We start from the raw sequence: 25,427 nt of genomic DNA, 5'->3' as shown, positions 1-25,427 counted from the left end.
ATTCATCAAAAAAACTGAAGAAAAAAAAAAAACGCACATATTTAGCAGCAATTTTTTTTTGCATGATAATAATTAATAAACATTTAGAGCACCAAATGAGGACATTAGGTCATTTGTAAGATCAGTAAGATCATCTAAACCTAAAGCTCCTAAAAAGTCAGCTTTATCACAGAGGAAAAAAAAGGTTAAAAAACAGCATGTTTTTATAGTATTTTTGACCAAACGAATGCCTTGGTAAGCACAAAACAGATCAAAAACATTTGAATAGTAGTGTATATAGTGCTGTTTGATACATCCATTTTGAAATGACTATAATGAAGATAGCTAATAAAAGATCAATACATAGTGAAGATGTATCAGTACACTGATACATCTTGGTTCTTCGTTTGTAAAAACAAATGGCTGACGGTCAAACAATATGCATAAAACATCACTCATTACAGCAGAAATGTTGCAAATTAATAATATTTTGTTGAAATATACACAGCTCTTGCTGTGTTGTCTGCAGTTCTTCAATTTTCCTACACATCTTTCCTATGGCTATGCTCACATTCTAGTCTTTTATCATTAAATAATGTTTTGTTGTATAAAAACAAAAATTTTGCTGTATAACTTTATTCATTAAAAATGAATGAGCAAAGTTGAAATAAATACATTGTAAATACATTTGTATTCAGTCATTGGAGAACATAAAACCATAGCATGAACACTGGAGTGATTTAGATTGACAGATGACATAAATACAAATAAAGCCATGAGCCCAATTTAAATCACATGACATGATGATGCCAGAAATATGCAAAAATACACCACCTGCAAGTATCCAATCACACAAGTCAAGCCAGGATAACTGGGATGCTTGATTACACCCCACTAGTTAAAGGTCATCTACTAGCATACTAACATACTGCAGTATCACTAGACCTTGAGTCCTAAATGAACTTTGGAACTGACGGCACAAAGCAGAGCATTAGTCATAAAAAATAAATAACATGTTTTTGTTGTGACCAATACTGTCACTCTATTTGAAGAATAACCGGAATCACCATCCAAAAAAAAAAAAAAAAATTCAAATAAGCAAACAAATAATAAGTTTTTCCATGTTATGGCTAGTCAACAAACACGAAACAATCGTTGACACAGACACACACACAAAAAAAATCTAGTCACATTACCAATATTCCTTTCATGCCCGAGAGAGGTTAAGAAAGGGTTGTCAACAATTACTAAACTACACTCAGCTGACGTTTGAGCTCAGATCTTTAATTTTAAACATTTATTACCACATTTATTAAACATGTATTAACAGCTACATTTTTAAAGCTAATCAGAAGCTGAGGGAATGCTTGAGTTAAGAAATGAATCACACAGGAGCTTTTATTAACTGTTAGCTCTTGTAACCCTGGAGACAGAGCGCTGTCTCTTTAAAAATGCTGGGCATGTTTCAGAGACTGTTTGCCAGGCTATTTTAGCTGAGACCAAGCCCCTTACTGACCTACTTTTGATAGGAGCATGGGACCAGGCCCATGTTGAAGAAAAATTATCTTTAACATTTTAATTTTAATTTTAATTTCACATTGCAGTACAGTGGAGCTTCTTGAACAGATTTACACTATATTATTCATAAAATCCACATATTCTAATACCACATAAAATGTTTGGTCCTTCACTCAAACAGTCAGCGATAATGAGTGCAAATCACAACAACGCCTAAAGACAAACTGCTTCACTGGGTTCCTCATAGAACCCTGGTTCACAACAATTAATACTACTCTGTACACACAATCCACATTACATTATACTGCTTAAACTTTACATCTAGAGCTTACATTGTCACTGCTGTGCGTTATCCTCATGCTTACCTGATGTGGCTGTCAGGGTTGTGCAAAACTCAGAATTGTAACATTGTCTCTATAATGTTTCATGAGTGTGAGCGTAAATTGAGTTGAGCCCGCTCACAAGAAGTTGAATTCAAATTTGAATTTGCTGCAAGTAGATGCAAGCAATTCTGCATCTTTTTTGTTACCAGAATTCATCCAGAAGGCATCCTCAATTCATTCTGATGCACAACCCGGTTGACTGTTTTAAAAAAAAAAAAAATAAGTTGGAACTATCACAACCCATATTCTTTCAGTGAACGCAGATTAAATAAAGCAACGAGTTAGGTTATCTACAGCTGTAATCTACTCCAATCCGAAGCCCTCTGCGTTTGAAATGGCAATAGTTAACTTTTGCCGTAGTTCTTTCTTGCTTTTGTATGGAGGTAGACAGATCTGGTTGAAGCATGTATGCGACACTGGAAGCCTGCAAAGAGAATTAATAAGTAAACCGTAAAGAATAAACATGCATGCAGTCATTTCACTGCAATCTCCCAATGTGATGATTACCAGTCAGTGGAGACATCAATCTTGGAGATCTTGAAGTTGAGGTCGGCCATTCCACCCACAGGAACGCGGTCACTTCCTGTGGTAAAGTGGAGCAGTTTCTTTTGCAGCTCCAAAGGAAACGCCAGCACCACGTCCCAGAAGGCTCTGTAACGCCAGAACGAACAGTAACATTTCCACTGATAGATATGCATGTAAGCACAGACTATGAAAAATAGTAAACAGGACATATACCGGATAGTGGGGTCAGTCTTGCTGTAGCCCTCATACTGCACCACTCGCTGCAGAGAGCCCATATCCAGATTAGGACTTCCACAAACCAGGATCTCAACTTCCTCTGGCCTTAGAAGCTACACAAATGACAGATTTAATAGTACTACCATTAGTACTACCATTGTTGCGATTATTTTGATGCATATTTGCAGAAAAAGAAATGTTAATTTAAATGACATGTTAAAAAATGCTTTTAATTACGCCCCTTCACCTGCATATAATATTTGCAAAAATGTATGGGTAACACTTTATAATAAAGTTCAGTAAAACCACATTGGTTAACATTGGCAATATGAGCTAATAATGAATAATAATTTTACAGCATTTATTTGTCTCGCTTTATGTCAGTTAATGCATTATGTATCATAAGCTAACAATGAATAATAATATTTAAAGCATTTAATAACCTAGGTTAAGATACTATTCACTATAATTCAGGCTTATGATACTGTTAATTATGATTTACAACGCACCACTACTCAAACTTTTTACAAGATTAATATTTTTATTCAGCAAAGACAAATTAAATTGATCAAAAGTAACAGTAAGGACATTTGCAATGTTACAAAATATTTTAAATAAATGCTGTTGAAATTTCTGCATTGTTTGTCATAAGAAATGTTTGTCACAAGTCAGCTTAATGTGACACTGAAGAATGGAGTAAGGGCTGCTTTAAATTCAGCTTTGCCATCATAGGAATATTAACATTTATTCAACTGTTTTACTGTATTTTGATCAATTATATATGGAAGCTTGTTTCTGCCACTGAATAAAAAAAAAAGTTTATTTGAACTTATCTCACAATTCTGACTTTTTTTCTCAGAATTGCGTGATATAAACTGGCAATTCTGTTTTTTTGTGCTTTATTAAGTCAGAATTGTGAGATATAAACTCGCAATTCTGTAAACATATCAGTCTTTTTTTTCTCCTCAGGACTGGACTTTATAACTGGCAACTGTGAGTTTATATCTCATAATTCTGAGAAAAGTCAGAATTGTGAGATACAAATTCGCAACTGCGAGAAAAAATTGTGAGAGACTTTGTTTCTCACAATTGTGAGTTTATATCCCGAAATTCTGACTTTATATCTAGCAATTCTGACTTTATAACTCGCAATTCTGCATTTATATCTCACAGTTCTGAGAAAAAAGTCAGAATTGCGAGTTTATATGACACAATTTTGAGAAAAAAATGTCTTTTGAGATGTAAACTCGAAATTGCGAGAAAAAAAAGTCAGAATCGTGAAATAAAAAGTCGCAATTAACTTTTTTATTTTTTATTCAGTGGTGGAAACGGGCTTCCATAATTATATGCAGACTTGGTAGGCATTAAAAAACTTCTTTCAAAAACATTTTAAAAATCCTAATGATCCCTAAGATTTTAGAACAATAGTGATTTATAATGATTGTTTAAAATACATTTGGATATCTAGAAACTAATGTTAACAAACACCAAAAAAATAAATAAAAATAGCAAGATATTTGCATGTCTGATTTGCATGTTCATTCAACAATTAAAAAAAAATTAAAAGCAAAAGATTCCTGGTAAAATCGTGTGTGTGTTGTGTGTGTGTGTGCGGATTATTGATAGCACTAGAAAAAAAAAAAAAAAACAATATTAAATATATTATTTAGAAGACACAGTCAGAGCAGCATATTAAACATAATGTTTTGCATTTGTGCAAACATATTTCATATTTCAACTCCTTCACTCCCTGCCAAAAAAAAAACAAAAAACAACATGACAAAGAAAAAGAAATTTACTGGCATGAATCCTTGTAAAAATATCTGTCTTATCAAAATACAACTGTTGCCACACCCTGCACGTACACAGACTGTGCTGTGCAGTGTGTTGAGAAACAGTCAGACAGTGCAAAAGATTGAAAGATAAAGATAGGTCTTTAAGCCACAGAAGAGGTAGCAATGGTCCAAACCAATCTGTCATGTCCTTCCCCGCCCCCCCCCAACCCATCATGCATCACACCACGCCAAGACCAGAGAGACAGATATTACCGTTACAGAGCCTCTTACATAAGCAGCCAGCAGTCAGCTGTTGCATAATCACTAAAGACGGGGAGGGTCTGAAGTTGATCATGGCCTGTGGAATCAGGCCAGAGGAGGTCTGAAATCATGTTTATCTCTTCTCATTGTGACATTATTTCACTGCCGTCACACTGCTTAAATAATCAACCGGACACATGTATAGCTGATCCTACAGCATACCAAGAGAAAAAAAAAACTGAGCAGAGCAACTGCTGATTGTGTAGTTCAGTGAACCCAGAGAGAAACCAATGACTCACAGGCTGAACATTCCTTAAAATGGTCAGATGAAATAACTCTCCCTCTGTTTTTCTTTTTTCTGTGTGCATCTCTTGATTAAGAGAGCAGTCTGAGGTAGCACCATATTGGGAAGTCTAAATCAAAGCTGAATCCTCGCCAAGATAAACATACATGTAATTTATGATTTTCCCTTGTGCACAGAGAAAAATATCTAACAATTACAAAACATCATCCTGAACACTCTCTCATGCATATTTTAGGCTCGCTGCAAGCCACTTTTGTTCTTACAAAAGAAACTTTTGCAATAAGAAAGAAAATGTGCATTGGTTAATGTGGTTTCTTACACAGACTATTCCAGCACACAGAAAGTTTAAAACACTCCCTCAGCAAGTGTTAAGACACAATAATTTAAATTAAGAACTATTAACTCAGCAAACTGCATATCAACCAAGTACCAACATGCATGTCAAGCACCAACAAAAACACAACTTCAAGTTCTGCAGATACAAAACTATACTTCTATCCAGAAAAAAAAAAATCAGACAAATTTCCCATCATAATGTATAGCGATACCAGAGTGCCATATTTAGTACACTAAAAAAAAGAGTTCAGGAAGTCAATAATACATTTTTTAAATAAATTAATTTTTTATGGTGGCTGTTGTTGTTGTTTATTAAATATTATTATTCAATAAATAATCATTTATATAAATAATAGCATTTAATAGTAGCGTTTAGTATTCAGAAACGGTCCTAATGTTTATTGTGAATATGAGACCGAGCTGAAGAATGAATGCTGTATCAGATGCAGGTAATCACACTTGCCCAGTCCATCTCTCTCTCATAATACTCTACATAATACAGTGAGCTTTTAATACAGAAATACAATAAGCCTTTAATGAAACAGCTCAATGTTCCTTCATTACTAGTTCTAAAGTGATGTTTTCGAATTAGTAATGGAGGCTTGGGCTCAGCTGTTAAACTGTCAACTTCAGATTTGAATCAGCGGCGAAAGGAAGTAGTTCTGCACAAAAGAGGGCTTTTTTTGTTACTTTATGTATTTACACACTTGTGCCATCGAACTTTTGTATAAACGTAATATCACACTCGTAGGCGTGAGATATGGCTGTATATCGGCACACTGTGATTGCCTATGGCCATTTATTAACTAGTAAACTAATACTACTATTAATTATAATATCATTTTTAATATTTAATTATGTTATCCCTAGTGAAAAATAAATATACTAAAATGTATTTTAAATACATTTATTTCATGCTAAGTATACTACAAATATGTTTACATATTATGTACCTAATAAAAATACCCTGAATTGTACTTTTTGTATACTAAACTGCTATATTTAAAGTCTGCTAAATTGCAATAACTAATTTTGCAATTAATGTGCTTTAATTGTGTGGAAGTAGTGCTGAAGTCCAACTACAGATATGATGAAGTATATCTGATCGTGCTAAAGAGAAACTATTACAAGCATACTTTAGGTACACTTTAAATATCTTGCATTTAAAGACACATTTTAGGCTTAATATTAAGAAAAGTGCATTGTGCACAAGTAGTACTCCAAATACAATTTTTATATTAGTAAGTCTCAAACGATATGTCAGTAAATATGTAAATAGACTTGAACTATACTTAGTATGAAATAAATGCATTTTAAATCAATTACTTTTTTACTAGGGATTATATACTGAGCATTATTATTACTATTATTAACATACTGTTTCATAGTCAGACACAATTACAATGTTTACAAAAAAAGAAAAAGAGAACATTCCAAAATTTCTCAAACTAGTTAGTTCATTGGCTGTCAGCATTGGTTGTGTTTAAACATGGAGGAGACCATGTTAAGTGACATACTCATGAGCTGTGCAAAGTCTGCAAGAAACTGAGTCTTTGTTCAGATTCCAATTGACATGCTAAATACATTGCAATTTTCTGGGGGTTTCTATGTATTCATTCTATACGACCTTGAGTCTGAGGTCTCTTCCAGCCAGTAGCTGAAGAGCCTGGATACGGTATGGAGATTGAACAAACAAAGCAGGCCCAGTTACAGGGCACCCTTCCAACAGAGGGGGAAGGGACAGCCAATACACAGATGTAGCCTTCACACACACACAAAACGGCCCACAGACCCTGCCCTCTCTCCTGCCCCTGAAACTCTCTCTGTCTGAGAGCCACTTGTAGAATATTCCAGGGCTTGCTGTGCCTCACAACAGCACTAGCTGTTAAAAATTACTAGCTGCAGTTAAATGTCAAGCTGTTTCTTGGCTTCTATGTACTTGCTTCCAGAGTATTCCCTTCAGAATTCCTTTTAATTACCATGTTATAAGTATTTTGGCGAAAACTATACAAACTCACCATCAGGGCATTTGAGGCACAGACGCTATGAAAACCATGATAGAATGCAGTGAACTGCCTGTAGATGGACTTATTCAGCAGGAAATCAATGTAGAGCTGGACATATTCTGTGCAGGGATAAACAGATCAATCCTTTAGTAGCAGGAATAAGACAATGAGACAATTCATGTTGAACAGGGAAAACCCAGTCATGCACATAACTAGAGAGTAGAGACTCTCACCTTTTCTGTTCAGGTTTGTTACTGGGATTTTGTCCCCTCCTGGTTTCAGATTATATGACTTAACCACTCCAAGTTCTTCCTGAAAAACCTAGAAGAAAAAAAGTATGTAAATGACCTCCGTCTCCATTATCTGCAGACGTTATCACATCGTTAAATCAGGTAAACACACTTATCTGTTGCATACAATGAAACGAGAAACAAGTCTGTGAGAGCAAACATCAATGTAGGTCAATTTGGAGGGGTCTCACCTGAAACGTGGTATAGAAGTCCTCCTCAACGTTCCCTTCATAGCTGAGGAGTTCCCCAAGTCCATGAGCAAGATCCTAAAATGCACAGAGAAAAACTCACATTTGACAAACAAGTGATTTTCTGAATTTCTAGATTTTTATGTGCCCCATAATGTGTATTTCTACTTTAGTAAACAATGCAGTAGAAGGGACACTTTTCTATACAAATCATAATAAAACTGAAATGCATTGACAATAAGTTCCAACATAACACTGTATGTAACATTATGTGAGGTTTCTGTGACTGTGAGAGCATCATATGTTCTGTTATAGGAAGCACATCATTTCAGTAAATCTGTGCGCTTATAAAACAGTAGCAAATGGGAGAAATGTGCTGTTTGACGCAAATTGCTGAAATATAGTTTTTTCATATTAAGAAAGTAGCTTTTGAGATTCCACATCACCTTTGGAAAAAAGTTTGAAACAAGGAAGCAAACAACGCCCGCATGCAGTTATGTAAGTTTTGAGGAAGCCAGAGACTGTTAAAACAGAACATCTGGCTCATTTAAATCTGACTCTGCAGTAACACGAGAGTGAAGGGGAATAAATAAGAAAGCGGAGCTTAAGTAGTATTTCAAAATACAATCAACCTCTTGTACATTAAATTCCAGCATACATAGTCTGTATTATGACAAAGAGCGCTACTGCAGAACAAACAGCTAATATTGGGTGCCCTCTGCTGGACACATGAGGACAAGCACTGGCTGAATTGGAACAAGCACATCATGTCACCAAAAGAAAACATATATTAACTTAAAACTATACTGGAACCATTCAGTCCGTTCAATGATTATCCCATGTGCTTAAAATTAAATGTATTTAAAATTTTGCCTGTGATCTTGCTAAGCTTAATTATACACCATTAAAAAAAACCCAACTCTAATAATATAGAGGAGACTAAGGTTAGTTGTCACACAAAGAAGTTACAACAAAACTTGTATCTCAGTAACTAGAGGGTACTGAGTAAAATGTCCAGTTTACTCAGATGTTTCGTTTGAGAAACGATTAAGCTACCTAGCACTATCATTCAAAAGTTTTGTGTTTGGATGTTTTTGAAAAAAAGTTGCTTGTTCTTAACAAGGATGCATTAATCAATAATACAGTAAAACATTAGGATTGTTAACTATTATAAAAAAAAACAATTCATTCCAACATGCTGATTCGCTGCACAACATTTCTTACTATTATCACTGTTGATTAATGCTACTTAATATTTTTCTAGAAACATTCCAAGATCCACTGATTAATAGAGATCAAAAGGACAGCAGTTATTTGAACTTTGTAGCATTATAAATGTTAAATTGTATAAATGTTAATTGCTAAATTTAATGTACCCTTGTTGCAAAAAAATCATTCTGACCATAAACTTTTGAATGGTAAGTAAAATCAGACTTGTTCTACATTCAGACGATCATTTGTTTGTTTGCTTTTTTTCTCATAATAATTTCATTAGAAACTAGCATTTGAAGGGTTAAGAAGTTCAAAAGAAAGGAAAGCATAATACTTCAAAGGCCGCTGTGAAATTCACAAGACAGGCATGACTTTATCAGCAGAGCTGAAAGCCAGCAGAGCGCTATTACTGCTGTCCTCAGAACAATGCACCATCTGAGGCTTATTAATCGCATCCAGGCGACTAGACAACAGGAGAGTGTGTGAGCGGCTGGGTGACACTCTGGATGTGCAAAACATAATGCAAGAGCTATTTCTGACTCAGTGTTATTCTGACAGCCATCTACACTGTTTATATATGGCTGAGTGAGCACAGTGTCACCAAATAATGAGCATCACATCCTAGATAGTACATATATGCTGGGCTGCTGGATTACTTTATATTGGAATAATAATACCTCACTACACAGTGACAGCAGGTGGTTCACCCAATCAGTGACTGACAAACTTGTGTTCATCTAGATTTGGCTGGACTGAATAATATACCATGTGGTGTGTCACAGCTTGTGTACATACAGGCATAATCTGCTGGAGGTCGTCCAGGGTGAGGGTCGCCATGCCGACGGGGGTGTCGAGGTCACATGGCACAATGGGCGGGGTCAGCAGCTTCTTGTAGACGCAAGGGGGGAAGCGGATGTCCAGTGTGATGCTGTTGTACACAGCCAAGCCCATGAGCTGACAGATGGGGTTAAGTATGCACAGCTGGAAGGATTCACAGACCTGACACACACCTCCAGCCTTCTGTTATACAATGGCTATGTCAGAAACCAAAGGCTAATGATCACCATACAAGTTCAATTGAGTTTTAGTCATAAGCCAATGGATATCTATAAATTACCAAACTATATTGCCATTTAAAAGTTTGGGTCAGTTAGATTTTTTTCACTGTAATTAATTATTTTATTCGGTATGAATACATTAAATTCATCAAAAGTGGCAGTAAAGACATTGATAATATTACAAAAGATTTTAATTTCACATGAATGCTTACATTGATGATAAGAAATGTTTCAGCTTTAAAAATTCAGGAATCACAGGTATCAATTAAATAATTAAAAAATGAAACAGAAAACAGTACTTAAACTATAATAATATTTCACATTATTACTATTTTACTGTATATTTGATTAAATAAATATAGTGGTAAGCATACAAGATTTCTTTTCGAAAAACAAAAAACAAAAAAATCTTATCAACCCCAAATTTTTAAACAAATGTGTATATGTGCAGGATTGTGGGATATCATATTATGCTCTTTTTCAAAGTTTTGATTTTGTTTTGGGGGTATACTAGAACATGCTCTCATGCTTGGTGGTTCGAAAAACGCATTATTTTTCACATAATTTACATTATTACAATACCTTTCTCCCAGCCTGACACTAACGGCTCGATTAATTCTGGGTTTAATGAAGGCCCGCCTTCCGAAAAAAGGTTTTGATTGATTAGCTATCCCAGTGCGTTGCGATTGGCGAACAGCTTAGACGGTGTTTTGGTACTGCCACGCCCCCTAACCAAAGCAGCTAGCGAAAGCTAGATTAATAGTGAATCTTACGTTTTAAATATGGATATTTTTCTTACAAAAATGCATCGATTCGCTACAGGAGACCCCTGGGAGCTGTGTGAGACACTTTTTATTATGGATGGATGCACTTTATTAGACTCCAATGGCATTTGTCTGAAAGAAGGAAGTTATGTACACCTAGAATGCATGGAGGGTGAGTAAATAATACACTACGGTAGTGTTGAGTCCTATCCTCAGCCTGCGAGATCGCAGATATATGATATTATCGTGCTAATTTTTTTACTCTAGTCAATGCTTGTGTTTATACCTGCCACGCTGCGGCTTGTTGAAGCGACTCTCTGTGCTGCATCGCTAAAGTTAGGCTAATTCCCCACTTCGTCCCTACCCACCGCCCAACAATTAGAATTTCCGTAGGTGGGATTTAATTTTATGATATTCTAATGGTCCGCGTTGTGACATCATTGCATGCAGAAAACAAACGCTGTAGTCCAAAGGAGCCGTTCGTTGTAGTTTTTTAAAAAGAGATTTTTTAAAAACAAAATATCTCCCTTTGGAGTGGACTTTGAGATTTGTAACTTTGTAGATCTTTTTTATGCCCAAAGATAAACACCACACACTGACTAAAGTTCAAAAAGAGAAAAAGCATAATAGCACCCCTTTAAAATAAATTCTGAAGTTTTGTGCATTTCAGTGCATGCATGTTAGCTTTGAGGACTCTATATGCTACTGTACTAGTGCTCTCTTAAATAAGCTGAATGCTCCTCCACTAAAGCCACCAACTTTTGACTAGCAACAGCAAGTAGCAAATAATGATTCCTAGCTGGCTTGTATGCCTTTGGTGAAATATGGAGAACTTCTCCAAGCATTTTGTCTGCTTAAACCCTTCCCCATTCCTACACATGACTGTAAGCTCACATTCAGATCTGCCTCCTTCTAGTCAACAACCAATGGATAGAAACAAGTCCACGCCCCACCATTTTTTCCAATAAATGGTTTTACTCAAAAGAATGTCATAATACTTAAGAAAAGATCTGTCACTGCTTCCTTTTCATCTCAACTTTAAAGTCTGTAATTTTCTGTGCAACTAGTGGCAGCAAATGGAATTGTAATCTGTTTGAGCAGCCCAATATAAAACCGAGTGAAGAAGAAGGGAGTGGTTGAAACACTTTGGCTAATCTGTTTGTGCCACTAGTGTTGCAATTAGAGAAGTTATTTAAGGTTTGGTAATATCGCAACATCACCTACAGTATAGCAGCACAGTAAGATGCATGGAAGAACACCCAACAGGTGTACAATACATTTAGAGGAAAATGTGAAGAGCCCTACACATAAGTGCTTTCAGCTGTAGCTGACAACTCAGCCCCATGTGCTCTCCATATGTGTAGCGAGGGATTATGGAAAAAAGTCCTCAGCTCAGGAGAGAGAGGGGAGAGAGGGGAGAGAGCAGACAGGCGGGACAGTTTCCATGAGGACTGCAACCATGAGACAACACAAACCGAGCTCTGGCTGTTCCTAACGAGACAAAACAAAAGAATCTTTATTTCATAATTTTTCACTGATGTGACACAGCAATTCTGTGCTGAAGGAGAGAGAGCTCTGATGCACTGCGCTGGACCTGCAGCCACATGCATTGAGAAGCCTAAGCCAGAGGGGACAATTAGAGGGGTAACAGCAGGACATGGTAGGCTTTGGCTGCCACCGTGTCTCTCCCCACACGTTCCCGAGAGCACCGTATGGACCAGTTCTCGACTCTGACACGTGCCCACTCACACACCACATCGCTCACAAAACCATTTCTTAACCATAACTATATCTGTGTATCTGTCATTAGCGTCATATTGCATTATAACCTTGTGTTCTTGACATTTACAAATCACATGGCACAAAAATAGCATATGCTCTATTTTCACATCATCATAGCACAGATTGGTGGCAGAGAATACTTTTCCCACCAGAAAACAGAAGGACGAGAATGAACGTCAGATGTATGTGCCAAATGGGAGCTGACTCTGTATTTATGTGCTATTTTAAGTTTGTCACACCCACACGTGACCACCTATACTGTATAAACTGCAGGGAAATGAAAGGATACGGCTCCAACCAATCGGAACTCAGAGTAGTTGTCACATTTCCAGCTGCTGAACCAATGACAGTGGGACTCCTTCACATACGTGAACATGCCTGCAATAAGACACACAGACACAGAAAAAAACAATTGCTATTCACTAAGAATGAGCAGCATCCACTGATTGTGTCATTTATTTACACACACTATCTACGAAAATTATGCAAATGAGGAATAAAGACTGATATGTGACTGATATAAGATGACTGATACTTGAAGTCTTGAAGATACTTTCTTACTAGAGCACCCTGTTGAACCAGGCATTTTAATATTTTAATATAATTTATTTTTACTTTATCATTGCTGTGTTATAGAAATATACCTGATACTTAATAAATTCATCAAGATTTTCTGATTTTCACTGTGACATAAAAATGAAGGCTTCTACAAAAAAAGTTTAATTTAAAGGGGTCATCGGATGCTAAGTTCACTTTTACATGTTGTTTGAACATTAATGTGTGTTGGCAGTGTATGTACAAATCTACCCTATAATAATACAAATTCTGATAAAAAAAGTATCAGTTTCCACAAAAATATTAAGCAGCACAACTGTTTTCCACATGGATGATAAGAAATGTTTCAGCTTTAAAAATTCAGGAATCACAGGTATCAATTAAATAATAAAAAAAATGAAACAGAAAACAGTCCTTAAACTACAATAATGTTTCACATTATTACTATTTTACTGTATATTTGATTAATTAAATACAGTGGTAAGCATACAAGATTTCTTTTTGAAAAACAAGAAACAAAAAAATCTCATCAACCCCAAATTTTTAAATAAATGTGTATATGTGCAGGATTGTGGGATATCATATTATGCTCTTTTTCAAAGTCTTGATTTTGTTTTGGAGGTGTGCTAGAACATGCTCTCATGCTCGGTGGTTCGAAAAACGCATTATTTTTCACATAATTTACATTATTACAATAACTTTCTCCTAGCCTGGCACTAATGGCTCGATTATTTCCGGGTTTAATGAAGGCCCGCCTTCTGAGAAATGTGTTATGATTGATTAGCTATCACAGCGTGTTGCGATTGCCGAACAGCGTAGACGGTGTTTCGGTACTGCCACGCCCCCTAACCAAAGCAGTTAGCGCAAGCTAGATTACCAGTGAATCTTACGTTTTAAATATGGATATTTTTCTTACAATAACACATCGATTTGCTACAGGAGACCCCCGGGAGCTGTGTGAGACACTTTTTATTATGGATGGATGCACTTTATTAGACTCCGATGGCATTTGTCTGAAAGAAGGAAGTTATGTACACCTAGGATGCATGGAGGGTGAGTAAATAATACGGTAGTGTTGAGTCCTATCCTCAGCCTGCGAGATCGCAGATATATGATATTGTCGTGCTAATTTATTTACTCTAGTCAATGCTTGTGTTTATAATTGTGTTTATGCATGGTTTTAATTAATCTGTAAATATAGTATTCCCTTTTTCAAATCGAGCCATTCTCAGATGTGTCTCGGCGTGCCGTCACACCGAGAGCAGGGATGTAAGTTAGACAAGAATATCTCTGATTGAGCGATTGAGGTGTCGTGTTGCTGCATGTAATAATGAACGTAGTGGTCGTCATTTGCTCCCAACATCTGAGCCGCTGAAGATGCAGTTGATTATGTTTGTTTGTGAAGGGAATGCGCCTCCCGATCTACATATATCCGTCTATGTTTGTGTGAATCATTCGTGATCCAGCTTTACTTACAGCAGAAGTGAGTATAAGTATTTTTTTTTTTAATCTTTGCGATCGTCTTTCCTAATAATCTGCTAGTTAGCAAGTTTAGCGGCTAAACGCGGCTAAAGTAAATGGGCTTGTCGCTCCACAGAGAGAAGAGTGGGGCGGGGCGAGCAGAGTGCATTTGCATTTAAATCAGCCTCGACCAGAATGAGATTATATTATAGGGTTTTCATTAAGACCCTAAAGAATCATATCAACTTGTGGAAAATGAGCATTCGATGACCCCTTTTAGGTATTTTTAATTTAATTATGTAAGTTCATTTAACCACATTACTTTTCTTTCTCTTTATTTTTTATTTAATTTTATAATGTCCACAAATTCTATGTTACTTTCTAAGAAATGTTTTTTGTCAGACAGTGTTAGGAATTATGCTCATTCTTTAAATATCAACTGTATGCGTGTGTGGGTGTGTGTTTGTACAAATATACACACAAACACACATATAACTGCATTGCTGATTATGGTTTTGAATATCATTGTTCAACTGTTTTATATTTATTTTATATATATATATATTTTTTTTTTTTTTTTTCTCTAATAAACCTCACTAAATTGTGTTACTGGCAAGACATCTTTGTTAAGATGTTGAGAGTAAATGTTTTAGTAGTCTTAACATTTTATGGCATGTTGCCTCTCAAGTAAATGTGTGTTTAAAAATATGCTTAAACATTTTTTAATGAGACAACAGATTTATTCAGATATTTTTTTCCAGTTGTTACCACCTATATATTGTCCTAGACTGGCACTGAATGTCCTGACTGTCTTACCGTAGTCTGTCTGAAAAATCTGTCGAATCAGGAGAAGAAACCACTCTTTTGTGAGTCCACCCATGTCCAACCCCGCTTCCCCAACAAACGTCACTTTCAGCTTTTTCTTCAGGTCTGCTCGCTTTCTCGAAAGCTATTAAAAAAAGGAACACATTTATGGAGGGGCCATTTTTCCAAATTAAGTCTTAGCCAGACTTAGAACTCTCCAGAACATAATGTACATGCTGTTGGCTGAAAGTCCTCTCAGTCTAGGAAAACAAAATGTCGATTTGTGCTACTTTATACAGAGCAATGCATGCATCCTATACAAAAGTATGTCCTGCTCTAGAGTTAAATAGTTTTCAGTGGTTTAAGGGAGCTCCTGGTAACACCTACAGGAACAGGCGGAATTCTACGTTTACAGATCTGTACCGAGCAGTATTACCTCATCCAGTGAGTCACTGACCAGCTGCAGACGCCTAACTTTAATGTTGAGAAACAGCAGACTCATATCCACCCTCTGCCTGCGAGAAACCTTGTCCACCAGGGTTTGCTGCATTAGACATAGAGAGGAATGCATTTATCAGTCAAGAAACGAGTTTGCAGAACATAGCCAGCATCTAGGTTTTATTCCATGTCTCTATGTGTCTGAGTAACACATTTCTTAGACAGATGATGTCTGTCTACTTGCGGTGTATGATGATATTATTCTCCAGCCACGTGTCTGTTTATCCTACAGTCTGGACACATATGTTTGGGAGGGAGCCATAGGAATGGCCGCCCCACCCAAGCTAGGATTGTTATCAGAAAGTACTCTCAAACTAGAACACATATTTTCCCAAACAGAGACTAGCTTTTTCATCTTAAGACAGTTTTGGCTACAGTCAGAGCTCACTGTGCAGGTGAATTCTCACCCTGGCCATGCTGATCATCTGCTGCTCAGAGTCTCTCTGGATGATGGCCTTCTTCACCACTGTGGACAGGATGAAAGGGAACTGACAAAAGGTGAACCTGAGAAGATACAGATCAGAAATTACTTGGTCTTGGGTAGAAGTTTAAAGTGTTCACTAGTTCACTACACAATATTCACATTTATTTGATCAAAAATGCAGTAAAAGTTATATTGTAAAATATTATTACAATTTAAAACTACTCCATTCTTTAGTGTCACAGTATCCTTCAGCTATCATTTAATATGTCGATGTGGTACTCAAGAAACATTTATTTTTATTTTTATCATTATTATTAATGCTGGAAAAGTTGTACTACCTAGTATTTTTGTGGAAACTGTGACGCTTTTTTTTCAGGATTTATGATTAGAAAGTTTAAAAGAATAAAAACCATTTATTTAAAATCTTTTGTGACATCATAAATGTCTTTATTGTCACTTTTAAACAATTGAGTGCAGTCTTACTAATAAATAAATAAATACATAAATAATCATTAATCATGTAAGTTTAAAGTTTTAAGTAAATTTAAATAGCACTTTTTAAAGTTCACTTCCAGAACAAAAACTTACAGATAATTTACTCACCTCCTCGTCATCCAAGATGTTTGTGTCTTTCTTTCTTCAGTTGTGAAGAAATTATGTTTCTTGAGGAAAAGGATTTTTCTCCATATAGTGGATTTCTATGGTGCCCACGAGTTTGAACTTCCAAAATGCAGTTTAAATAAAGCTTCAAAGGGCTCTAAACGATCCCAGCCGAGGAAGAAGGGTCTTATCTAGCGAAATGATTGTCATTTTTTTATAAATTAATATTTGTACACGTTTTAACCACAAATACTTGTCTTGTCTAGCTCTGTGTTGTGCATGCGTACTGTGCGTACTCCTGTTCAAAACAGTTAGGGTTGGTCTAAAAACTCCCATATCATTTTCTCCTCCAAATTCAAAATCGTCCTGCATCGCTGTGTTCCTAAAACAAATGTACAATTTATATAATTTTTAACTTCAAATGCCCGTCTTGTCTCTGTGATGCGCATGCGAATACTCTGTAATCTGGGTTAATACAGTTAGGGTATGTTGAAAAACTACCATCTCATTTTCTTCTCCAACTTTAAAATCATCCTACATCGCTGTTTTACCTTTTTTTGGTAAAGGGTGTGTGACCCGCCTTGCATGTTCACTTTTTAAACACTGAGTCGGTACTTCTGCAGCGATGTAGGATGATTTTAAATTTGGAGGAGAAAATGAGATGGGAGATTTTTGGCCTACCCTAACTGGTGTGAACAGGAGTGCACACAGTACACATGCGCAACGCAGAGCTAGCATTTGTAGTTAAAATGTGTACAAATATTAATTTATTTATGAAAATCACCGATCGTTTTGCTAGATAAGACCCTTCTTCCTAGAGTCCTTTGAAGCTGCATTTAAACTGCATTTTGGAAGTTCAAACTCATGGGCACCATAGAAGTCCACTATATGGAGAAAAATTCTGGAAAGTTTTCCTCAAGAAACATAATTTCTTTACGACTGAAGAAAGAAAGATACAAACATCTTGGATGACAAGGGGGTGAGCAAAAACATTTTTAAAGTGTTCGAAATTATATTTTTGCTGTCACACCTGTATGAATTTCCGTGAGCCTGCCACGTGTGGTAATCCTCCATAAAGTCTATGTGGTCCAATGTTAGGTTGTAGAAATCAGTGAAAGGAATAATAGCGGGAGAGGAAATGCTGTTTGCACCATCTGTTAAGACAAAACCAATGTTAGGATTTTTTTTTGGTTCAGAATCAGTTTTAAAGAATTACGAGAACGCATCTTGACTTCTCCAGGCCCTCTCTAGTGGCTAGCACAGTAGTACTCACTAAGCAGGGAAAGGACTTTAGTGGCTGAGGGAATCCACCAGGAGCATTTGGCCATGGGCGGCAACTCCTCTGGCTTGGCAGGAAATAGGCGGGTAGTGATGAAGAGCTGCAAGCGCTCCACCAGCTGTTTAAAGCGCTTCTGAGGCAGCCTGAAAGATGAAACATATTGTAAGCAGGAAGATATAATCCATATACAATTTTTTTTTATGGTCAATTTATGTAATGACTTGACACTCACTAGCTCTGCTATTTGTTGGATTTACACATTCACAATTAAAACCACTACTACTTAGAATGCAAAAAAGCCAAGTAGCTCATTTATTTAAAAGAAATTAGGGAAAAGGAGCTAGACTTTTCCATTGTGAATTGCTTTCTTGTACAGACTCACTTTTTAAACCAGTGCATCAGGAAATGGTGGTCTGCTTCAGCCAGGGCTGCTATTTGCCTCAGTAAGTGTGCATAGATGACATATGTAGCTGGGCTGGTGTACTGAGGGTTCTGCGACACAGAGAGGCATTTCAGTAAACTTCAAAAAGGAAATATAACTTTTAATTTAGGAACAGAGAAAGAAGTCTGGCTTTTAATAAGAAGTGGCATTGCAGCGGAAACCAGCTCTTTTCCTCTCCAGTATGACCTCATCCCTTCCTTAGGCACAGCAAACGCAAATAATACAGAGGCTGCCTGACATTAGTGGCAGACAGATCAGCCCAATAATTGCCTCTGCTTTTCAATTTCATCATGTCCTCTAGAGAAATGTAGGTCAGAGAGCCCATCAACAGAGATGAATACAGCTATATGCAAACTCCGGAGAAGCACGACATCTGTACATGCTTCTGTTTATGAAAACGTCTAACCCTCACCACCACTGATCCCCATCAAATGGAGAGAAAAAAAAAAGTTTCATAAAGCTGAAAACCCAAAACGAATCAAATCCCAGCTAACCAAGCCATCGTCTCTCTTTTTCTCTCTCTCTCTGCCCACGGCTTCCCAGGCTTACATCCAGTGGCTGTGTCCTTATTTGGACAGTCCCAGGCCAGCCTGCGCTGGTCATGTGTGAAGTAAACACTTAGCTCATGATCTGTCTGCACCAGAGCAGAGCTATGGCTGGAGTCAATGGGCCATGTGGTGAGAGAGGAGATCAAGAGTTTCCTGAAACTCCGATTCGCCTCTTACTTAGCCTGGGGTGTTTAACGTGGCTGCCAACACAAAGGGCAAATCAAAGACAGATTAGAGCAATTTTGCTGTGTAAGTGCACATCTATAGGATCGCACACAGATAACTGCTTTGCTTTGCGAAAGGGAAATTACAGGTATTACAGAAAAGTATCACATGTCTTTGGGTTATATGTAATGAAGGCAATTTTGTATTAATGGCATGGGCTTGGTCACTAGTAAGTAACAGCAGTGTTTGGGTAACAAACTAAAGTAGTAGACAGTAGATCAGCTGTTCTCAAAACTAATTTTTCCAACGAGCACCAAGCTTTACATCACTATATTTGTTAATCACATTTTATTGTGCAAGAAGCTGAGGTAAAACACACTCTCCTAAACTGTCAACTTTTACTCTGAGATTGTGCACTGTAATGATTCATTATCGTGAATTAATTTGTTCATACGTTTCATAAGTCATTAACCGATTCATAGATCGGATATGATCGACAGATTGAATAATCACTGCTTAGTGCAGTGATTATTAGATTAGGTGTCACTATGTTTTCTGCTAGAATTGAGCTACTATAAATTCTGCTTTTAAAAATGTATTAGTTTTATTCTTTATGTATACATTTTATGCATCTTATTGTAATTCTTATTGTAACACCCCAGTTTAGATCTAAAATTTAAAGCCAGTTTTTCTGACAAATAAATACAGTTCAGGTTATAACAGAAAACAACAACTTTTTGATAATCTACTGAAGATCAACCCATTAAGCAAGGATGTAATAGAGCAACATTGTTTTTTTTAAGAGATAAACAGAACGAATCATGTCTTTATAAACAAGAAAGAAAAAACAATGCCATTACCTGGACAAGAACAAAATACGCTCTAAGGTCATCCTTTGTGCGAGGCCTAAAAATACAGAAACAAAACTGATAGTGATTCTTTTTTAATCACTATTTTCTGCAAAGACTTCATGTCCTTTTTTAGTGCTTCAGCGAGAGAACACAATGCACTACTCACCCTTTCCATTCTCTTAATAAGCTATTAATAATTCCCTTCAGGACTGATCTCTGTGTGTCCGCAGGCTGCAAATTAGCCAGATTAAACCAATTTTGTTAAAACCAAATTCAAAACAAGACAGAGCACAATGGCTTACTGTGTAATTCAATTATAAGAGAACTTCAGTCAGTTCTTGCAATGGAAAGTTTCTTACCGTGTGGAGTAAGGCATCATAAACAATATTGACAAATTTGATGTTTATTCCTGAGTCTTCAATAGTGTTGTAGGGAGCATTTGCTTCTTTCTGAGAAGAAAATTAAAACATAAAAACATTAATTATACTTTCTACCATCCACCTACACGGTGCGTTTTATATATACTTCACATATAAAATGGATGGTAAAACATTCACCTCATATAAGAATAACATTTTCTGATGAAACCATATGCAGATGTTGTTTTTTACTCCCTGAATGAGCTCATTGATTCATTTGGAGACCAAAATGTTCAGTTTTCCTCCTTTCCTGACTTTCACGGTTACTTTTTCCACCGACTTCCAAGAGTTCTCATTAAAAACATTGGCTACACTTAAAAGGATGCTTCATTCATAAAACTGACCATTATTCAAAAGCCTAAATAAAAACACATTTAGACAAGTCAATTATATGCTATTAATAACTGAGCAACTAGTAAAACATTTTTAAAAAAACAATTGTATTTTAAATGATTGTTGTTATATTTTACACACACTAAATGAACTGATAATTCACAGTAAAAGCTGTGGTTAATTTGGGCCTTTCTGCCAAAATAAGCCTATGCTCAAAAGAGATTTCAGGAAAACATGATGACAATATGAAAACAATCAACAGCAACCTAGCAAAAAAACATTTAAAACACGAACAAGACATTGCATTGGGAGCTTCAACACACCTTAAATGCACCATTGAGTTCCAAAAAGGAGTCAAATGTGGTCAAGTAGAAATCATGGACATGCTTCCAATCCCCTGAGATAGTTGCCCTTTCAACATCATCCCTACAGCCAGACAAAAACACAGTTAAACACATTGTAGCTGACCTGGGAATACTGCACGGTGTTTAAAGGAAGAGGTACGCACTGAAACTCTTTGACGGTTTTGGTCCGAATGGGAATAATGGGTTCTGAGACAAAACGAGCCTTCACCTCTGGAGGGAGAACATCAATAGAGATACGATGCTTCTGTCTCACATCTGGACATATTGGGGGAAGCTCTCTCACTGAAAACAAACGCACAGAGAACGAATTAGACAGCAGCTCACAATAAAAGCAAAGTGGGCCGTTCATCATGCTCTCTAATCATTCTACAGCTAACAATCATTTGTCATTATCTTATCAGAAACAACTATCTAAACAATGACTCTCAGCATCCCAACAACCACCTGGTAACGTGCAATCACCATCAGCACTGAGCGTTATTATATTTAAAGGCACCCTAGTCCTTTAATTCTCAAGAAATGCACTGATTAAACCTGATAACATAAGATTGACAAAACGATTTGTACTTGTGGACTAGAGTAGGAACAACTGACGTTTTCAAGGTTCGCCCAGTGAATTTACAAGGTAAAGTGAGAACATTTAATGAGCTTTAGCACCGCGTCAGGCCCCAGTCCATGTAGAGTCTTCATAACAAGTCCCCAGCTCATCTGTGCTAAAGACATGTTAGGCGTGAGCACACTTGTGCCTGTCATAGACTTGAAGATGAACACATCACATAGACAACATCTTTGATCTCTAAGACAAAGAAAGGAAAACATCTGCTTGAAACAGTGAAGTGGTTATTAATTCAAAGCAGCCAAATGGACTGCTTTGAAATGCAATGAGTTTTTTTGTTGTTGTAAATAGGAATTACCTTTAAATCACTCATGCATATCATTTTAAAGCCACAGTAACCCTTGCTTGAGTTATCTGCTTGTACACTTAAAGCACAGACTATGGATGGATAAAATTTGTTTAATAAAATAAACAAAATCAAGTTATGTAACACGATTTAACCAAAACTAGCAGTGCTGGAAGTAGTCTGACCTTGTTTGACTGCAGGTAGCAGGAGGGGAGAAGAAAAACTGTGGCTGCCTGACTCTCTTTTGTGATTCAGGGTGGAGATGAAGCTTCCATAAGAGGGAAAAGGAAGTTTCGGTCCGCGATCCAAGCTCTGCCGATGAAATGATCTTCATTATATTCCAATATTTCTAGAAAACAATTGTGCTGCAGCACACCTGTACTCTGATGATAAAACAAATGGCAACAGAGAACAGATACTAAAATAAACTATTTTTACTATACTACACTAAACTGACACATTAACATCTAATTAAGCAAAAATAAAACATACTAAAAATATATTCCCCTCCCCCTTATTCTAATATTTGAATAAAAATAAGTTTCAGTAACAAAATTAAAATAAAAAATAGTGGAGGAAATCAATACCTTGTTAATTGTGTCACTCATTGCGTAACCAGCAGCATCAGTGTTGTTTTGCGAAACTGAACATTAATGGCTGATGTATTCTGGGCGCTTACAACACCAGGAAAATATAAAATCACTAAAAGAAAATGCGCTGTACTTGCAGTAGGTTGAGCTATTTATAAATATTCCATGAATCACATATTCCGCTTTTACGGTGACTTTAGCGCTATAACGGAGTTACTTAACACTACGAAAAGTGTGTTGTCTCAGCAGTAAGATAATTTCATAAAGAATCCAATATAAATGATCCCCATTTGTATAACCGCACCAATTCAAAAGCGATGATGCATTAAACATATAGCTAAATTCACATTAATACAGTACAAAAACGCATTCAAGTAGCATATGATATTTTACTGTTATATTTGCATATTCGTAAGGTATATTAAGCATAGTCAGCAATATTTGATTTAATGCAGATAAATACTTACATGATTTAGTATAGGAGGAAGTCTGTCTCTATCCCTTTCCTCAAATGGACAGTTATTTTCGCTCATGTTTAGATGCATGTCCTCTAAAGAAAAGCCTTTCGAGCGCAGTTACATGGCTTATTTTCTGGAAAAAAGTACTTTCCACGTCTGCGTAATCTCAGTGCTCACTTTCCTTTTACTTTGAGAAATACAGCAACAGTGAGTGAGTCCAGTACGGTCTGTTCTTTTTGCTAAAGCAGGTGAGTTTTGGAGACTAAGATGACCAAAAATGCTGATCTTTGCTTGTCAAAAAGAACAAACAAAATCGGTAAGAAGAAAAGTAAAAAGAAAAGATACAAAAATCTTCGCGACGCTGCGTTTAGTGAGTAAAGTAACTTGTTGAAGAAGTGCCGTGGCGTCTATGTGCGGTCCAGCTGTACGCTGGCGCCATGTTGTTGAGGATGATGATGATGAGGTTTGTAGTTACGGACTTGGATACAGCCGCTGCATCGACGTAAGACAGGGGCTGTGCTGTGCTGACTCAGATTTATTGCATACCTCTAATTAAGATCTTTCCTAGAACTTAAAATAAACCTAGCTAAAGTCTCTGTTTGTATGTAACATCAAAATCACATTAGCGTTGTATAACATACAACATATATATATACATACAACATATATATATATACAACATATATATATATATATATATATATATATATATATAGGATTATCGCACAGAAAAGTGAAAGAAAAACATAGGCCTACGCATGTCTTTGAGTCTTAGACATTAATTTTGTCCACTAGTGGATATGATTAGTTATCTTTATTTTAATATCTACAAGACTATGTCACGTGAATGTTGTTATGTGTTATGTGAATGTTAGATTCTCAGGTTTTCTCTATACCTTTTTACATGTACAGAGAGTGTATGTGAACTGTAAGCCTCATTCCCAAGGGGATATGCTTAGCATTGTAAGGTTCTCCTGTGTCAGCCTTCTCTTACTGTGACTTTTGATGAGATGTGTCAGAGCAAACAAACCATATTTTCTGCAAAAAATGTTGCTTTATTGTTCAATCTATTATTTTTAAACTTAAAAAATCTACCAGTGAATATATATGAGTATTTCTGACGTAAACAAAAAGTTACAATTTAAGTAATAATTGTAAATTATATATAAATAACGGTATATAAACTGAGCTACTATTGTTTAATAATTCGCTCTGTATCTGGGATTTATTAGGCTACTCAATATACTCACATACTCTGCTGCTAGTGGAACACTCGGCCAGTAGGTGGAGGGAGAGATCTGTCTTTGAAAACTGTGAATATCAAATTGGCTTCAGTGCATAGTCTGTATACCAGCACAAGTAGGTTTATATATGTCTGGTGATGTTTATTATAGGAACAGTATTCTTTAAAGCGTACTGTATTTGTTTACAACAGATGCAATGACCTATACAGATCTTATAACTCAGTATTAAACCTTAAAGGTTAAGAGATTTCATTTTTTTCCCAGTAAATCTCAACAGGATATTAAAATGATTCAGTTGAGGACAAAGTAGCTTTTTTTGTTATTGGAGAACTACAGAGAGCACATTATGCAGAACTAAAATACTGCTCTCAGAATGACATAAATAACGTTCTCCTGACAACATTTATTTCCTCAGTGGAACACAGTAAAAAATTATGTAAAATGATGTAAAAACAAGGTCCTTCTTTCATTATTCAAACCACACTAGAGCATTCCCCTTGGAATGATCTCCAGTATTCTACTTACACTAAACTATCACTAGATTTCTATATTTGATATATGTTCACCACTTGTTTTGACCGTTTCAGGCATCCTCCTTCACTGTCTCCCACCAGTCAGACGAACATTCCTATACAGTAACATGAGTGTGTAAGTACATGACTTGGATTCTACAATTGGCATTGACTAATATGGCTCAGGTGCCATTGGCAGCTCTTAGAACTGGATAGACACCCTGACGTACAACTGATCCTGTCAGCATGATGTTAAGCCATAGACTAACACCATGCTTTACTGTTTGATTTGTTTATGTCTTCAGATTACCGCATTTGAAAAGTTCCATCTTTGTTGATGGAACAGACATTGAAATCAGATCATAATGTCTTGATTAACA

The 25,427-nt window shown here is 36.3% G+C and overlaps 1 protein-coding gene across 2 annotated transcripts; it reads right to left on the bottom strand.

Annotated features, from left to right (window-relative positions):
• Window positions 1-269: 269 nt before the first annotated feature.
• On the bottom strand, window positions 270-23,735 carry hectd2 (HECT domain containing 2). 2 transcript variants are annotated; one of them, XM_051124567.1, is made up of 21 exons: window positions 23,301-23,735; window positions 22,429-22,555; window positions 21,485-21,623; window positions 21,300-21,402; window positions 20,584-20,673; window positions 20,391-20,455; window positions 20,234-20,279; window positions 18,601-18,710; window positions 18,213-18,361; window positions 17,970-18,093; window positions 16,323-16,419; window positions 15,854-15,961; window positions 15,430-15,562; window positions 12,887-12,975; window positions 9,789-9,947; window positions 7,785-7,859; window positions 7,537-7,624; window positions 7,316-7,422; window positions 2,619-2,734; window positions 2,388-2,531; window positions 272-2,304 (listed from the first exon to the last, which is right to left on the bottom strand). In XM_051124567.1, exons 1-21 carry the CDS (start codon window positions 23,376-23,378, stop codon window positions 2,184-2,186), a joined length of 2,268 nt encoding a protein of 755 aa, XP_050980524.1. In that variant the 5' UTR covers window positions 23,379-23,735; the 3' UTR covers window positions 272-2,183. The 2 variants fall into 2 exon arrangements, with proteins under 2 accessions (XP_050980525.1, XP_050980524.1); XM_051124568.1 differs by lacking the exons at window positions 22,429-22,555; window positions 23,301-23,735 and adding an exon at window positions 20,782-21,001 and having other exon boundaries at window positions 270-2,304; window positions 21,485-21,503.
• Between the last annotated feature and the right edge of the window lie 1,692 nt (window positions 23,736-25,427).

The sequence above is a fragment of the Labeo rohita genome, chromosome 12 (assembly GCF_022985175.1).
Source record: "Labeo rohita strain BAU-BD-2019 chromosome 12, IGBB_LRoh.1.0, whole genome shotgun sequence".
Classification (NCBI taxonomy): Eukaryota; Metazoa; Chordata; class Actinopteri; order Cypriniformes; family Cyprinidae; genus Labeo; species Labeo rohita.
Note: the sequence above shows the minus strand (reverse complement) of the source record. Positions and strands in the feature narration are given on the sequence as shown.